General features: G+C 48.0%; 1 protein-coding gene across 1 annotated transcript in view; it reads left to right on the forward strand.

Annotated features, from left to right (window-relative positions):
• ESPN (espin) overlaps positions 1–18,642 on the forward strand; it is a 347,402-nt gene that overhangs the window by 265,289 nt on the left and 63,471 nt on the right. Inside the window, 1 exon segment of the mRNA XM_077458332.1 lies at positions 8,974–9,135. Within this exon segment, the coding sequence (XP_077314458.1) occupies positions 8,974–9,135 (162 nt within the window).

Raw genomic sequence — 18,642 nt, forward strand, 5'->3', positions numbered from 1 at the left:
GGAGGGGGGTGGAGACAAGACCAGTCACCCTGCAGGAGGAGAGGGAGCAGAGCTCTGGGAGGGGCTCAGCAGTCCCCACCCACTACAGGCTGCCTGCAGAAAACTACAGGAGGGGGCGGAGACAAGACCAGCCACCCTGTACAAGGGGAGAAAGCAGAACTGTGGGAGGGGTCCAACAGTCCCCACCCACTACAGAAAACTACAGGAGGGGGCGGAGACAAGACCAGTCCTCCTGCACAAGCAGGGAGAGGTCTTTATTACAGGAAGTCTCACGCCGGATTACTGCACAGATCTGGAAGAAATACACAAAGATCTTCGATATTCCAGAAGAAGACACGTGACTCTTTTATGTAGACAATATTTGCTTATCCCTGGAGTTCTGCTTTAAGTCTTTAGCAAACCCGGACACTTTATGTTGCACCATTATCAACAAATACAAAAAAAAATGTATAGACCAGGGACCGGCTTAGCCCACCAGACCCCGTCTACTGTATAACGAAAGTCTCATTTTTGGGCGGACTGACCGCTTTAGAAATAATTTTCATTGGCGTTGCACTTGGACAACACCCTCGCTGTACCGTCAGGTTTTTGAGCCGCTCTGTCGGCGCACATATAACTTTTAAGCTAGAAAATCCCATTAGGAATAAAACCCGTATTAAGTTATTACTGCCTAATTATTTTTTACAGAATGTTTTGCGCTAAGCTGAGGCGTTGATGAACGAAGTGATAAAGCCCCTTGTCTGGTAATTGGCGAGAAGCAAACTCCAGCTCTCGATATTTTAGCTGAGCTGTTAAGCCTGAGAAATATGCAAAAAGTAGATTTTACATGCCTGCCAGAAAACTTCTCATTTACTTAATTCAACAAACGCCTTTAATGGGCTATTTACCTAGAAGACTCTAATTATTGTGTACGTCACGTGGCTTTCCAAGCTGTTAACTGCACCCGTGCCGGGCGGAAGAGCACCGCGACCCTGTGAAGGTTCTCCTGTGTCCAGGTCATGGTGGAGCTTGTGGTCCATGTTAGAGGTGCGCGATTAATCGCGAAACGATCGCGATCTCGATTCACCCCCCATGATTTTTGCTGCCGATCCACGTAAACAGCGCGGAACGCAAATGGCGGATATCGGAACTGACTTCAGTCATTGGTGCGTGAGATGTGGCGTGCTGATGCCTGGTTGTGGGCGGGTACAGTGGCCAGGAAACGGCACGCTCTTTACACTGTAATCGCCCAGACGGAGACATGACATGACGACGGTTCCTCTCTCCCCCTCTGTACTAATCTGTACAGTGGAGGGGAGAGATCCAGAGATGGAAGCAGCCATCCGTCCTTACCCTGCCAATACCCTGCCAATACCCTGCCAATACCCTGCCAATACCCTAGCAATACCCTAGCAATACCCTAGCAATACCCTAGCAATACCCTAGCAATACTCTAGCAATACTCTAGCAATACCCTGCCAATACTCTAGCAATACCCTGCAATACCCTGCCAATACTCTGCAATACCCTGCCAATACTCTGCAATACCCTGCCAATACTCTGCAATACCCTGCCAATACTCTAGCAATACTCTAGCAATACTCTGCAATACCCTGCCAATACTCTAGCAATACCCTGCAATACTCTGCAATACCCTGCCAATACTCTGCAATACCCTGCCAATACTCTAGCAATACTCTGCGATACCCTGCCAATACTCTGCGATACCCTGCCAATACTCTGCGATACCCTGCCAATACTCTGCGATACCCTGCCAATACTCTGCGATACCCTGCCAATACTCCAGCAATACCCTGCAATACCCTGCCAATACTCTGCAATACCCTGCCAATACTCTAGCAATACTCTGCGATACCCTGCCAATACTCTGCGATACCCTGCCAATACCCTGCCAATACTCTGCGAGACCCTGCCAATACTCTGCGAGACCCTGCCAATACTCTAGCAATACCCTGCCAATACTCTAGCAATACCCTGCCAATACTCTAGCAATACCCTGCCAATACTCTAGCAATACTCTGCGATACCCTGCCAATACTCTGCGATACCCTGCCAATACTCTAGCAATACCCTGCCAATACTCTAGCAATACCCTGCCAATACTCTAGCAATACCCTGCTCACTGCGCTCGGCTCTTTTTTATATTCCAACTCTATGTCCACTTGGATGATGGGGATAGAACCTGGACTCACGGCGCAGGCGCCGTTCATCTTCGGGTATTTTCAGAATCTGTGTGTGCTGTGTACTGCGCATGCGCAGTACGCAGCGGACACTATCAGATGGAGGACCTTATATGATGTAAGTTTTTTTTTAAACTGGGTTTACTCACGCTTTAAGTAGTGAAACGTCTTAGCCCTTGTACACACGGGTCTGACATTGCGACAACAAAATCCGTTGGATTTTGTCCGAAACTTGTGTTGCATACACACGGTCGGACAAAGTTGTCGGAAAATCCGATCGTTCATAACGTGATGACGTTATTTCGTTAGGACGGGACTACGTTCAGGCTACTAGCCAATAGCTTTGATGTAGGAATTTGATCTGAGCATGCGTGGCACTTTGTCCGATTGGAATTCTCTACAAACGATAGGGCAAAGTATGTTTATAGCCCGGCTCTAAAACTTTGTCGGTCGGATATTCCGATGGAAACAGTCCGATGGAGCCCACACACAGTCGGATTATCCGACAACACTGTCCGATCGGACATTTTCCGTCAGAGTGTCCAACCGTGTGTACAACGGCTTAAAGATTACAGAACAAGTCCAATTGAACTTGCTGAGGATTTCTCAACCAGGGTTCCTCCAGAGGTTGTAGGGGTTCCTTGAGCAATGAGCAGTTTCTGCCTCTCAGATAAGTTCCCACGGACACTATTGTTCTTTTTAGCTATCTGTAAGGAGGTAGGTCCCCCCCCCCCCTCCCCCCATGACAGCAAGTGTAAGGAGTATTCTTCACTCTAAACATGTGCATGCCGGAGATCAATCATTTTCAGATCAATTATTAGCTAAGCTAAGGAAGCAGCAGCTGCTTGTGTCTTTACCAACCACTGGGGTCACCCAGCCCATGCACTTATATGGCTGGGAATCACCGGTCACGTAAACAAATGGGCGGGGAATAGAAGATTACATTGTTGCCTAAATGTGACCACGTGGCCAAATATGGGCACTGATGTCACCACTATCCCCGCCCCTTTTCTTTATATAGCCATGGCAGCTCAGGGCGCTGTCATTTGGCTAGTGTTGCCATCGGGAAGTTGTGTGCGGTGGGCTGTCAGGGTTTTGTTTTGTTTTTGCCGATTAATTTACAATGAGGCTCATATATTGGGTGTGTTTTTTATTTTATTTTTTAACATTGGATTTGTCATATGTTTGTCTTTTTTTTTTTTTTTCTAGGTTTTATATATAATTATTTTTTTGAGTACCCCATACTCATTAACATCTGGGGGCCCCCTCATTAATAAGGGGGGCTTCTAGATTCTGAGACCCCCACAAACACCAGGCAAGGGTTGTGGGAATGAGATCCTGCCTCAACATGGGGACAAGGCGCTTTGCCAGAGGAGACCCCCATGTTAAGGACATGTGGGCCTTCAGGAGAGGTAGGGGCATGCACTCATCCACCCCCATCCCCCTTTCTTGGCAATTTATACATGTTTCAACTGCAGGCAAGAGCCTCATAAATAAAATAAAAACGTTTTTTTACCTTCCCTGACTGAGGCCAAATTCTCCGTCATTTGTGTCTCACACGCTCCCCCTCCCAGGCACTGCAGCTCACAGTGGGAGGGGTTCAGCAACAGCGGCAGTGCTGCCAATCTGGAAAGCAGTGGGCGGGACTAGGTGTGGTCAGGTTCTGATTGGCAAGCTACAGGCTGAATCAGGGGTGACAATACCGGTAGCCACACCCCTACAACTTTTCCTCTGACTCTAGCGCAAGCAGGCACAAGAAGGTGACAACTTTGCTTTGAATTTTAGAAGCAGTGCAGCATTGTTGTCATCCCATCATTGGAAGCTGCATTAGGTGGGCTTCCCTGGCAGGATCAACGGGTATTTGTGAGATTTTGCAGGGGGATTAAAGAAATGCTGTAAGTGAAATTTGCTAATTTGTTTACACCCAGTGGCATCGCTAGGGGGTGGCTTTTGGGGCTATAGCCCGGAATCTGGGGCCCATAGCTCCAAGTATCTCCAGGGGTCCCTAAGGGTAGGGGAGGCTCTCTAGGGACTCTGATGTAAGGGGAGCTCTCTGGGGATTCTGATTTAAGGGGGAGGCCCTCTGGGGACTATGATGTAAGGGGAGGGGCTCTCTGGGGACCCTAATGTAAGGGGGATGCTCTCTGGGGACCCTGATGTAAGGGGGGACTCTATGGGGACCCTGATGTAAGGGGGAGGCTCTCTGGGGACCCTGATGTAAGGGGGGTGCTCTCTGGGGACCCTGATGTAAGGGGGGTGCTCTCTGGGAACCCTGATGTAAGGGGGGTGCTCTCTGGGAACCCTGATGTAAGGGGGGTGCTCTCTGGGGACCCTGGTGTAAGGGGGAGGCTCTCTGGGGACCCTAATGTAAGGGGGAGGCTCTCTGGGGACTCTGATGTAAGGGGGAGGCTCTCTGGGGACTCTGGTGTAAGGGGGAGGCTCTCTGGGGACTCTGATGTAAGGGGGGGGCTCTCTGGGGACTCTGATGTAAGGGGGAGGCTCTCTGGGGACCCTGGTGTAAGGGGGAGGCTCTCTGGGGACCCTGATGTAAGGGGGAGGCTCTCTGGGGATTCTGATGTAAGGGAGATGCTCTCTGGAGACCCTGATGTAAGGGGCAGGCTCTCTGGAGACCCTGATGTAAGGGGCAGGCTCTCTGGAGACCCTGATGTAAGGGAGATGCTCTCTGGAGACCCTGATGTAAGGGGGGTGCTTTCTGGAGACCCTGATGTAAGGGGGAGGCTCTCTGGGGACTCTGATGTAAGGGGGAGGCTCTCTGGGGACTCTGGTGTAAGGGGGAGGCTCTCTGGGGACTCTGATGTAAGGGGGGGGCTCTCTGGGGACTCTGATGTAAGGGGGAGGCTCTCTGGGGACTCTGATGTAAGGGGGAGGCTCTCTGGGGACTCTGATTTAAGGGGGAGGCTCTCTGGGGACTCTGATGTAAGGGGGGGCTCTCTGGGGACTCTGATGTAAGGGGGGGGGGGGCTCTCTGGGGACTCTGATGTAAGGGGGAGGCTCTCTGGGGACTCTGATGTAAGGGGGAGGTTCTCTGGGGACTCTGATTTAAGGGGGAGGCTCTCTGGGGACTCTGATGTAAGGGGGAGGCTCTCTGGGGACTCTGATGTAAGGGGGAGGCTCTCTGGGGACTCTGATTTAAGGGGGAGGCTCTCTGGGGACTCTGATGTAAGGGGGAGGCTCTCTTGGGACTCTGATGTAAGGGGGAGGCTCTCTGGGGACTCTGATGTAAGGGGGAGGTTCTCTGGGGACTCTGATGTAAGGGGGAGGCTCTCTGGGGACTCTGATGTAAGGGGGAGGTTCTCTGGGGACTGTGATGTAAGGGGGGGGGACTCTCTGGGGATACATACATACACATACACACACGTATATTACTGTATATACATGTGTATGCCCGCCCAAGAGTATGACTTTCTGTACTACGCTGCTATGGGCTCTGGCCCCAAATCTTTTGTTGACCCAGCAACACCTGTTTACAACTAAAGCTCAAGTTATACATTTTATTGTAGTCACATTGGTTCAGCGTGCCGATCCCCGTGGTAGCTGTAAATCGCTGTAGCGGTCACTGACAGTGATTGCCGCAGTCTTCCAGGTCCTTATGCGGATCGGCTGCCCTTTTGCATTGTAACCACGGTGCTAGCTCACTTGGCGCTGCTGCTATTCACTGAACGCATTGTTTTTCTCTGATTGGACGAGGTAGAGATGTTGGGGACACACCCCACATGATACCACAGTGCCCGGGGCATCCGACCCTCTTGCCCACCCCTTGTCCCGGCCCTGATTAACACTGCTGCTTGTAGTCTCTCCATCAGAAGCTAGGGGGACAATAACCGGAATTGCCTAATCTAGAACCTTGGTGGCGGAGTCACCGGTTAGTATTTTAATGAAAGATGCTTCCAAACTGTGTTACATTGGAAGTGATATGATGTCACCGAGGACAAGGGTTCAGGCAGAGATGACAGCGCTCTTTCCAGCCTCTCCGTGCAGCAATAGGTTATTGGTACAGAGGTCTATTGCTGGCTAATTGTGGACAGCCTGCAGCAGCTAATTATTATGCCGCAGACACGCGATCGGAATTCCAGGCAGAAAAAGAGCGATGAGAGCTTTTCATCAGAAACTGCGACCGTGCGTACGCTCCATCGGAATTTAGCTGTCTGAATTCCCGCCGGGCAAAAATTTGATAGCGTGTTCTCAATTTTCCCCGACGGAAAAACGTTCTATCGGAAATTCCGATCGTGTGTATGCAATTCCGACACGCCAAAAATCACGCATGCTCAGATTCAACTACGAGACGGAAGCTATTGGCTACTGACTATTGAACTGCCTTTTTCTAGTCCCGTCGTACGTGTTGTACGTCACCGCGTTATAAACGGAATTCCATCGGGAAAAACCATCAAAGCTTTTTCCAATGCAAATTCCGATCGTGTGTACGCGGCATTAGAAATGATCTGTTGCTGCAGAGAATGTAGCCACCCTGCCTTCGTCCCACTGTACAGTGCCTTGAAAAAGTATTCATACCCCTTGAAATTTCCCACATTGTGTCATGTTACATCCAAAAACATGAATGTATTTTATTGGGATTTTATGTGATGGACCAACACAAAGTGGCACATAATTGTGAGGTGGAAGGAAAATGATAAATGATACAAATATGTGAAAAGTGGGGGGGGGGGGGGGGGGATTTGTATTCAGCCCCCTTTACGCAGATACCCCTAACTAAAATCTAGAGGAACCAATTTCCTTCAGAAGTCACCTAATTAGTAAATAGAGTCCACCTGTGTGTCATTTAATCTCACTATAAATACAGATGTTCTGTGAAGCCCTCGGGGGTTTGTTAGAGAATCTTAGTGGACAAACGGCATCATGAAGGCCAAGGAACACACCAGACAGGTCAGGCATGAAGTTGTGGAGAAGTATAAAGCAGGGTTGGGTTATAAAAGAATCTCCCAAGTTTTGAACATCTCACGGAGCTCTGTTCAATCCATCATCGGAAAATGGAAAGAGTATGGGCACAACTACATACCTACCAAGACATGGCCGTCCACCTAAACTGACCGGGCCGGGCAAGAAGAGCATTCATCAGAGAAGCAGCCAAGAGGCCCATGGTAACTCTGGCAAAGCGAGAAGGGTAGAAAAGGAAGCGCCACCTAAGTGCAGCCTTAGAAGATACTTTAATGACACAGAGTAAGATTACACTTACAGGATCGTCTGTATACAAATACAGATCGTCTGAACCCCCAAAATAATTTTCAAGTCTCGAGGAACCCTTCCTAAAACCAATTTATCAGGGGTCAATGGGAACAATGCCCCTTATACTGATAGCCGATATGAAGAATTTCCCACTTAAAGTGGTGCTCAGAATGCCAACCTTAAAGCAGGACTGTACTTGGGGAAAAAAATATTAAAAGCCAGCAGCTATAAATACTGCAGCTGCTGACTTTTAATAAATGGACACTCACCTGTCCCGGGGTCCAGCGATGCCGAGGCCGATCGATCGCTCAGCTCTTGGCTGCTGCCGCCACCATTCTAGGTGAGGGAATCAGGAAGTGAAGCGAATCTGCTTCACTTCCCGGTTCCCTACTGCGCATGCGCGAGCCGCGCAACGCAATAGGAATTGTCCTCGCTGTCTCTGGGACCCATGTGTGTCCCAGCAGACAGCGCGGCAGGACAGGAAGAGGCATAGACTCCCGTGGGAGTCTATGCCCCGGAAGTGGGTGTAAATACCTGTCTTTGACAGGTATCTGCACCCCCCCTCCCCCCTGAAAGGTGCCAATTGTGACATCGGAGGGGGGGAGGGTTCCAATCAGCGGAGGTTCCACTTTAGGGTGGAATCCCGCTTAGAAGACAGCTAAAAAAAAATATTTGGTGTCACGCCGGTGGCTTTGCTAAGTGATGCTGAACCTTGAACTCTGTTGGCACCATCAAAAAGGTGGTTCATCAGCCGCAGCTCAAGGAAGCCATAGCAACCTCTGGAGGAACCCCGAGTTGAGAATGGCTGCTCTATCACATAAAATCCCAATAAAATACATTTATGCTTTTGGTTGTAACATGAGAAAATGTGGGGAATTTCAAGGGTATGAATACTTTTTCCAGGCACTGTATGTAGGAACGTAGCCATCCTCTCTTGCATACTCCTAAGATGGACTATGGGATTTGTAGTGTGTGTAGGAGGCAGAAAAACAACGTGAGAAACAATTTTTATGAAAAATCACATACAGGGTCATTGCGTAGTGGATATGTATGGATCGTTTTCTAGAGAATAAGGATATCCTTTGGTGTCACTTTAAGGCTGGGTTCACACTGCTGCGATGTCCGAAATCGGATGTGATTCGCACTGCAGTGCAAATGATATGCGATCTCTGTAAGATGCGATTTCAGCCATACAGATAGTATGGCTGAATTTGCATCGCATCCGGCCCAAATTCGCACAGGACCCTTTTTTTTGGTCCGCAGCAGAATCGGATCGCATGGGTGTGAACACCATGTGATCCGATTCCTGTCCGAGTTTGCAGATCGCACTGCCATATGCGAACTGATTTGGAGGTGTCATTAACTTTTAACTGACACTCCCAGCAGTTCGCATAGGGCAGTGTGAACTGCCGCCGGGAGACATGCGATGCGGGAACCCGCCGCGGATTCGCAGCATTCCCGCATCGCAGCAGTGTGAACCCAGCCTAATTATGAACTATTTTCAGATGCTCTTTTTTTATGTGATATAAATTATTATATTTCTTTATATGATCATTCGGTCTCACGCTGTGCCTTGTTTGTGTGTTTGTAGTTGACATCGCGAGAAAGCAGTCCCGAGGGGCTACGACGAGCCGACTCCTGCCGAAAGTCAAGGAACTTCAATAAGCAGCCCAGCACTGGGGATTACTACAAATACCTGGGACAGAACTCCGCAGAGTCTCCGGAGGGCAGGAAGATGGCACACAGCGAGGAGGTAGGCCGGTCAACTGATCAAAAGTCCATCTCAACCAGTGTCATCACCCACTCATTTCTTATATTATTTGAAAGCCAATTATTTGGCTCGGAACCTAGCCAGGAATGCCTAGAATGATCCCCAAGCCAATCCTGACACTTCTCACAGTCTTGTAAAAATCATTTTTTGCTAGAAAATTACTTACAAACCCCTAAGCATTATTTATGTTTTTTTTTTTTTTTTTTTTTTTAAAGCAGAGATACTGGAGATTAAAATGGTGGTTGTTGCGAATGGTGGTTGTTGCGAATGTTTTATGTTGCGTCATATTTGCGCAGACATGTTTAAATTAAGCTCATTTGGCTGGACTTCTCCTATGGATCACCAGAGTGCAATTCGTTTTTTGCACCCCTGTGATCTGGGCTGAAGTCCGCTCTCTGCTGACGTCACAGAGTCGGGGGGGGCAGGCTCGGGCATCATCACGACCATGGAGTCGGGATCCGCCCAGATCCCTGGACTGGGTGGATCGGGCACACGTCTCAGCCTCCCAGTGAGCCGCTGAGAGGCTGAGCCTCCTCCACAGCCCAGTGCTCCAGGAGGAGGGGGCAGAGCAGAGAGCCGGTGACTGGCAGTCAGCAGCTCTCTGCTCGGGGAGCTGTGAGAACCGAGTGATCGGCGATGTTTGATCGTTCGGGTCTCATATGTGTTGTCAATAGAACCTTTTTTTGGCGACGCTCAAGAACAATCAAGACATAGGAGGAGTAAGGAGTATGTAAGGAGTAAGCCCTTGTACACACGGTCGGACATTCCGACGGAAAATGTCCGATTGGACCGTGTTGTCGGATAATCCGACCGTGTGTGGGGCTTCATCTGACTTTTTCCGTCGGAATGTCCGACCAACAAAGTTTGAGAAGCTGGATATAAAAATTTTCAGACCACACCATCCGATCGGACTTTGTCCAATCGTTTGTAGAGAATTTCGGTCGGACAACGTGCCACGCATGCTCAGCTTAAATTACAAGACCAAAGCTATTGGCTACTAGCCTGAACGTAGTCCCGTCATAACGAAATAACGTCATCACGTTATGAATGATCGGATTTTCCAACAACTTTGTCCGGCCGTGTGTATGCAACATCAGTTTCGGACAAAATCCGTCGGAAAAAATCCAACGGATTTTGTTGCCGAAATGTCCGACCCGTGTGTACAAGGGCTAAGAGTTGGAAGAAAGGACCATAAAATCGCGGCATACGCGGATGATATTCTAATGTATGCATCTAACCCAAGAGTGACTTTGCTAAATATATTGAAGGAGGTAAAAGAGTATGGGGAACTCCCAAACGTCAAAATAAATCCAATAAAAACAGAGATATTAAATATCGGAATAGAAGAAAGGGAAGCCCAGACCCTTCAAAGAGAATTTCCATTCACATGGGTAAAAGATGAGTTAAAGTACTTGGGAATCAAATTAACATCAACGGTAGAAAAAATATACTCTGCAAATTATATTCCGTTAATTAACGAGATTGAGGAACATATTAAAAAACTGAGCAAACAACCAATTTCATGGACCGGAAGAGTAAATATGTTTAAAATGACGATATTGCGAAAAATAATATACACATTTCAGATGCTGCCAATTGAGATCCCACAGAGTTTTTTTTCAAGATAATAAAAAAAAGTTAACAAAATACATCTGGCAAAATGAAAAGCCAAGAATTAAAGTGGAGGTCCACCCTAAAGTGGAGCTTCCGCTCATTGGAACCCCCCCCCCTCCGGCGCCACAATTGGCACCTTTCAGGGGGGAGGGGGGTGCAGATACCTGTACAGTACAGGTAATTGCAGCCACTTCCGGCGTAGATTCTGCAGAAGTTACGCCCCTTTCCAAAGGTCCCCCCGCTGCCTGCTGGGAAACACACGGATCCCAGAGAAGGCGGGGACCATCCTTATTGCGCAGCACGACTCGCGCATGCACAGTAGGGAACCGGGAAATGAAGCCGCAAGGCTCCACTTCCTGATTCCCATATCCAAGATGGCGGCAGCAGCATCCGAGAGACGATCGAGAGATCGGCTTCGGGTGCCGACATCGCGGGCGCGCTGGGCGGGTAAGTGTCATTATTTTAAAAGTCAGCAGCTGCAGTATTTGTAGCTGCTGGCTTTTAAAAAAAAAAAAAAACGGCGGCAGAGAAGGAGGATTGGCAACACCAGACATAAATCGATAATACAAAGCAGTAGTATTAACACGAATGATTGAGTGGATAACCGGAAACAGCGAAAAAAATGGGTGGAAAACACAAGTAGGACCACGTTGCACAAAAATATATATGGATACCACCAAAGTTTAAAGTGATTACATTTGGTATGTATCGACCACAGGGTGGTCCTGGGGATACATTACAAAAAAAACATGCCACGTCCCGATATTTAGATTTACTAGAAAACACAAAAAATAGTGTTGAAAATTATGGACTTTTTAGGCATATATATATATATATATATATATATATATATATATATATATATATATATATATATATATATACAGTGCCTTGCGAAAGTATTCGGCCCCCTTGAACTTTTCAACCTTTTGCCACATTTCAGGCTTCAAACATAAAGATATAAAATTTTAATTTTTTGTGAAGAATCACCAACAAGTGGGACACAATTGTGAAGTGGAACGAAATTTATTGGATATTTTAAACTTTTTTAGCAAATAAAAAACTGAAAAGTGGTGCGTGCAAAATGATTCGGCCCCTTTACTTTCAGTGCAGCAAACTCCCTCCAGAAGTTCAGCGAGGATCTCTGAATGATCCAATGTTGTCCTAAATGACTGATGGTGATAAATAGAATCCACCTGTGTGTAATCAAGTCTCTGTATAAATGCACCTGCTCTGTGATAGTCTCAGGGTTCTGTTGAAAGCGCAGAGAGCATCATGAAGACCAAGGAACACACCAGGCAGGTCCGTAATACTGTTGTGGAGAAGTTTAAAGCCGGATTTGGATACAAAAAGATTTCCCAAGCTTTAAACATCCCAAGGAGCACTGTGCAAGCGATCATTTTGAAATGGAAGGAGTATCAGACCACTGCAAATCTACCAAGACCTGGCCGTCCCTCTAAACTTTCAGCTCAGACAAGGAGAAGACTGATCAGAGATGCAGCCAAGAGGCCCATGATCACTCTGGATGAACTGCAGAGGACTACAGCTGAGATGGGAGAGTCTGTCCATAGGACAACAATCAGTCGTACACTGCACAAATCTGCCCTTTATGGAAGAGTGGCAAGAAGAAAGCCATTTCTCAAAGATATCCATAAAAAGTCTCGTCTAAAGTTTGCCACAAGCCACCTGGGAGACACACCAAACATGTGGAAGAAGGTGCTCTGGTCAGATGAAACCAAAATCCAACTTTTTGCCCACAATGCAAAACGATATGTTTGGCGTAAAAGCAACACAGCTCATCACCCTCAACACACCATCCCCACTGTCACACATGGTGGTGGCAGCATCATGGTTTGGGCCTGCTTTTCTTCAGCAGGGACAGGGAAGATGGTTAAAATTGAGGGGAAGATGAATGCAGCCAAATACAGGACCATTCTGGATGAAAACCTGTTGGAGTCTGCAAAAGACCTGAAACTGGGACGGAGATTTATCTTCCAACAAGACAATGATCCCAAACATACAGCAAAATCTACAAAGGAATGGTTCACAAATAAACGTATCCAGGTGTTAGAATGGCCAAGTCAAAGTCCAGACCTGAATCCAATCGAGAATCTGTGGAAAGAGCTGAAAACTGCTGTTCACAAACGCTCTCCATCCAACCTCACTGAGCTCCAGCTGTTTTGCAAGGAAGAATGGGCAAGAATTTCAGTCTCTCGATGTGCAAAACTGATAGAGACACCCCAAGCGACTTGCAGCTGTAATCGCAGCAAAAGGTGGCTCTACAAAGTATTAACGCAAGGGGGCCGAATCATTTTGCACGCCCCACTTTTCATTTTTTTATTAGTTAAAAAAGTTTCAAAAATCCAATAGATTTCGTTCCACTTCACAATTGTGTCCCACTTGTTGGTGATTCTTCACAAAAAATAAACATTTTATATCTTTATGTTTGAAGCCTGAAATGTGGCAAAAGGTTGAAAAGTTCAAGGGGGTGAATACTTTCGCAAGGCACTGTAGATATATGCCTAAAAAGTCCATCATTTTCAACACTATTTTTTTAAAAAAATAATGATTTTAAACAAATTTTATTTCTAAAAACAGATTTTCAATGCCTCAGAGCACAATAGTTTCACTGTCTAGTATGATATAAATGCATCACATTCTACATACATTCCCATCTGCATCCAACATGGGGACACTGAGAAAAAAAACATCAATACAAAGAATACAATTTATACAGACAGTGTATCATGGACGACTCAGCCCAGAGATGCTCTACATGTTACGCGTTCTCTATAACGCTTCATCAGGAGCCTATAACTTTTTGTTCCCTATGGATAGCCAGAGAGAAAAAAAAAAGCGTCTCTACAGAGGTCAGGCAGTAGTGTAGCCCATATATTGTGTAAAAAAGGCACAAAAGGAAACAAAGACTCCAAAAAGATAGGACAAGGAAAGGGTTGTAGAAACCGTGATCTTCCAATGTGTAAAGGAGCTGTTTCCTAATAAAGTTTCGACTTGGCCTTGAGGGAGAAGGGAAAAGGAGAACCACCCCTCAGTACCTCCGTAGCCACACACCGTTTTTTTTCGCAGTGCTGTGAAAAAGTATGTGCCCCCCCTAAAAAAAAATGTTTGCGTTTTTGTCACACTTAAATGCTTTTGATCATCAAACTAATTTTAACCACTTCAATACCGGGGGGGGGGGACTTAAACACCTTCCTGCCCAGACCAATTTTGAGCTTTCAGCGCTGTCGCACTTTGAATGACAATTGCGCGGTCCTGCTACACTGTACCCAAATGAAATTTGTATCATTTTTTCCCCACAAATAGAGATTTCTTTTGGTGGTATTTGATCACCTCTACGGTTTTTATTTTTTGCTAAACAAATAAAAAAATACCGAAAATTTTGAAAAAAAACGTTTTTTTTTTTTGTTTCAGTTTCAAAACTTTGCAAATAAGTAAGTTTTCTCCTTCACTGATGGGCACTGATGGGGTTACACTGATGGGCAATGATAAGGCGGCACTGATGGGCACCAATGAGGTGGCACCAATGAAGTGGCACTGATGAGGTGGCATTGATAGACACTGATATGTGGCACTGATAGGCGGCACTGATGGGTGGCACTGATGGGCGACACGGATGGGCACTGATAGGTGGCACAAATTGGCACGGATTGGCATGGATGGGCATGGATAAGTGGCACAGGTGGGCATGGGTTAGGCGGCACAGGTGGGCATGGGTTAGGCGGCACAGGTGGGCATGGGTTAGGCGGCACAGGTGGGCATGGGTAGGCACTGATAGGCGGCACCTATGGGAACTGATAGGCGGCATTGTATTATAATATATTGCACTAATGGATGCCAATCAGTGCCAATCAATAATGCATGCCAATCAGTGATGCCCATTGTGGGCACTGATTGGCATCCATTATGGGCACTGATTGGCATCCATTGTGGCACTGACTAGAATCCCTGGTGGTCTAGGGTGGCATACCTTGTCCTTGGCATCCCTGGTGGTCTGGTGGCGTCCCTGGTGGTCCAGTGTGGGCATCTTTGGGGGGGCTGTGCTGATAGTCGATCAGCACAGACCCCCCCTGTCAGAGGAGCAGCCGATCGGCTCTCCTCTACTCGTGTCTGACAGACGCGAGTGAGGAAAAGCCGATCACCGGCTTTTCCTATTTACACTGTGATCAGCCGTGATTGGACACGGCTGATCACGTGGTAAAGAGCCTCCGTCGGAGACTCTTTACCGAGATCGTAGTTGCCGGGTGTCAGACTGACACCCCGCAACAACGATCTCCGCGATGCGCACCCCCGGGGGCGCGCAGCGGCTCATAATCCTGATCACGTCATATGACGTCCGGTCAGGATTATGAAACCACTTTGCCGCCGTCCATTTGCTATAGGGCGGGCGGCAAGTGGTTAATATTACACAAAGATAACCCAAGTAAATACACAATACAGTATTTAAATCCCATTTATTAAGGGAAAAAAGCTGTCCAAACCTGCTCTAGCCCTATGTGAAAAAAGTAATTGCCCCCCAAACCTAATAACTGGTTGTGCCACCCTTGGTGGCAACAACTGCAATCAAGCGTTAGCGATAGCTGACAATGAGTCTTTTCACATCGCCGTGGAGGAATTTTGGCCTGCTCTTCTTTGCAGAATTGTTTTAATTCAGCCACAGCAAGAACGGCCTGTGTAAGGTCATGCCACAGCATCTCAATCGTATTTAAGTCTGGACTTTGACTAGGCTGCACCAAAACCTTCAATTTTTTTTGAGCCATTCAGAGGTGGACTTGCTGGTGTTTTTTGGATTATTGTCTTGCTGCATAACCCAAGCGTGCTTAAAGTGGTGTGCCCATTAAAAAAAAAAAATTAAAATTAAAAGTCAGCAGCTAAAAATACTGCAGCTGCTGACTTTTAATAATCGGACAATTACCTGTCCCAGGGTCAGGCGATGCGGGAGATTGAAGCCCTGCTCATCCCCCCCTCCATTCGGCGGCGCCGGCATTGTAACTGTGGGCACCCGGCTGTGGCTTCACAGCCGGGCACCCACTGTGCATGCGCGAGCGGTGCCGCGCGCCGTGAGAGGCCACGCAATCATCTGGGACCTGTCCCGTGTCCCAGATGATTGACAGGAGGAAGGGGGCGGAGCTGAGCCCTTCCTGTGCCGAGGGGAAGGGATGTCACCAGCCCAGGCACTGAAGGAGGCAGTACGAGGGACCCCCTAGCAACAACTATTTAGAAGTGAGCTAAAAAAATAAAAAATTCCAAATTTTTTTTTTGTTTTTTTTAGGAACAGTAAAAAAAAAATCCAAATGTTCAACATTCATGATTTTTTTTTTGGGGGGGGGGGGGGGCGCAACTCCACTTTAAAGTCAGGAACTGATGGCCGGACATTCTCCTTCAGGATTTTCTGGTAGAGTGCACCATTCATAGTTCCATCCTTGATAGCAAGTAGCCCAGGTCCTGAGGCTGCCCCAGACCAGCACACTACCATCACCATGTCTGACTGTTGGTATGATGTTCTTTTTATGAAAGGCTGTGTTAGCTTTACACCAGATGTAACGGGACGGACACCTTCGAAAAAGTTCAACTTTTGTCTCATAAGTCCACAGAATATTAGCCCAAAAGTCTTGGGGATAATCAAGAAGGTTTTTGGCAAATGTGAGGTGAGCCTTTGTGTTCTGTTGGTCAGCAGTGGCTTTGTCCTTGGAACTCTCCCATGGACGCCATGTTTGCCCGGTCTGTTTCTTATTGTTGAATCATCAACACTGATCTTACCTGAGGCAAGTGAGGCCTGCAGGTCTTTAGATGTTGTTCTGGGTTCTTTTATGACCTCCTGGATGAGTCTCCGTTGTGCTCCTGGAGTAATTTTGGTCATCACTGCTCCAAGTTATCTCCATTTGTGGATAATGTCTCTCATCGTGGTTTGTTAGAGTCCCCCCAAAGCCTTATGCCGTGTACACACGATCAAGCAATCCGGTGGAAAAGTCCGGCGGACTCGAGTCTGCTGGACAATCTGCCCATGTGTGCGCTCCGGCTCACTTTTTTTTACCCAAAAGTCTAGCGGACTTAGAAATTCGTTTTGCACCAAAATATGTCCGCCGGACTCGCAGTCCGGTGGACAATACGGCCGTGTGTGTGGTAGTCTGCCGTACTTTTGAAATGAACGGACTTTTCCCGCACAGAGAAAAGTCCGTTCATTTTGAGCGCGGCTCCAGGTAGCTGGGACTAGCGAAGGAAGCGTAGCTGGCCTCGTCCCCTGGTATGGACTTAAAGGGGAAGCCCTACGCCGAAAAAGTGGCATAGGGGTCCCCCCTAGGTCCACATCAGACCCTTGTCCAAGCACGCTACCTGGCCGGTCAGGAAAGGGGGTGGGGACGAGCGAGCCCCCCCTTCTGAGCCGTACCAGGCCACGTGCCCTCAACAACCCCAAAGCACTTTGTCCCCATGTTGATGAGGACAAGGGCCTCTTCCCGACAACCCTGGCTGTTGGTTGTCGGGGTCTGCAAGCGGGGGGGCTTATCGGAATCCAGGCCCCCGGATCACGGCCCGCCACCCTATGTGAATGAGTATGGGGTACAATGTACCCCTACCCATTCACCTGTGAAAAAAAAAGTAAAAAAAAAAAACACAACACACAAGGGTTAAAAATTTATTGCACAGCTCCGGTGGTCTTCTTCTTCAGTCTTGGGGATCTTCTCGCCAGACTACGCTATCTTCTGCTCTTTTACTAGTGGAGGAGCCTGGCTTTCTTCTTCATCGCCGCCGCCCGGGGTCTTCTTCCGACTTCGGGTGTCTTGTCCCCCTCTTCGGTTCTTCTTGCCGGGCCTCCGCGCCTTCTTCTAGCTCTTTTACAAGCGGCGGCCCGGTCTTCTATCGCCGCTGTCGCCACTGTCTTCGCCGCCTTCCGCTCGCTCGTCCCCACCCCCTTTCCTGACCGGCCGGGTAGCGTGCTTGGATAAGGGTCTGATATGGACCTAGGGGGTACCCCCACACCGTTTTTTCGGCGTAGGGCTTCCCCTTTAAGTCCATACCAGGTGACGGGGCCAGCGACGTGTTAATCTCGCCGCGGTGACATTGACTTCCTTCGCTAGTCCCGTGTACCTGGAGCCGCGTTCAAAATGAACGGACTTTCCTCCGTGTGTGTGTGTGGGTCATTTCAAAAGTACGGTGGATAGTCCGCCGCAAAAGTACCGCATGTGGGCAGGTACGCTCGTTCGGACAGGTTTGTCCACCAGACTAAGTCCGCCGGATAGTCTGTTTGTGTGTATGCGGCATTAGAAACGGCTGATACATGGACATTACTTTGTTTCTCTTCTGTCCTTCAATTTCTTTAGATCGTGGCATGGTGTGTTGCTTTTTGTGATTGGTTAGAGTGCTTCACTTTGTCAGACAGCTTCTATTTATGTGATTTTCAGATTCAACAGGTCTGGCAGTAATCAGGCCTGGGTGTGGCTAGTGAAATTTAACTCAGCTTTCCAATAAATGTGGTTAATCACAGTTCATTCGTGATTCAGCAAGGGGGTGGGGCAATTCGTTTTTTCACATAGAGCCAGGCCGGTTGGGACTGCTTTTTTTCCCTTAATAAATGAAATCATCATTTAACCACTTCCCGACCAGCGCACGACGATGTACGTCGACAGAATGGCACGGGCAGGCAATATTGGCGTACATGTACGTCCAATATTCGATGCCGCCCTGCCATCGGGAGCGCGCCGCCGCCGGCGCGCTCCCACGCTGGTCGGGACCCCTGTGAGTCCGGTCTCGGGACCCGCGGACTCGATCGCAGCGGGCATCCCCGCGATCGTCTCACGGAGCGGCCGAATGGAGGAAATGCCGTGTAAACAACATTTTTCCATTCTGCCTAGCAACTAG

This window comes from Lithobates pipiens, unplaced genomic scaffold, assembly GCF_037356315.1.
Source record: "Lithobates pipiens isolate NorthernLeopardFrog02 unplaced genomic scaffold, aLitPip1_a1.2 Scaffold_27, whole genome shotgun sequence".
Lineage (NCBI taxonomy): Eukaryota > Metazoa > Chordata > Amphibia > Anura > Ranidae > Lithobates > Lithobates pipiens.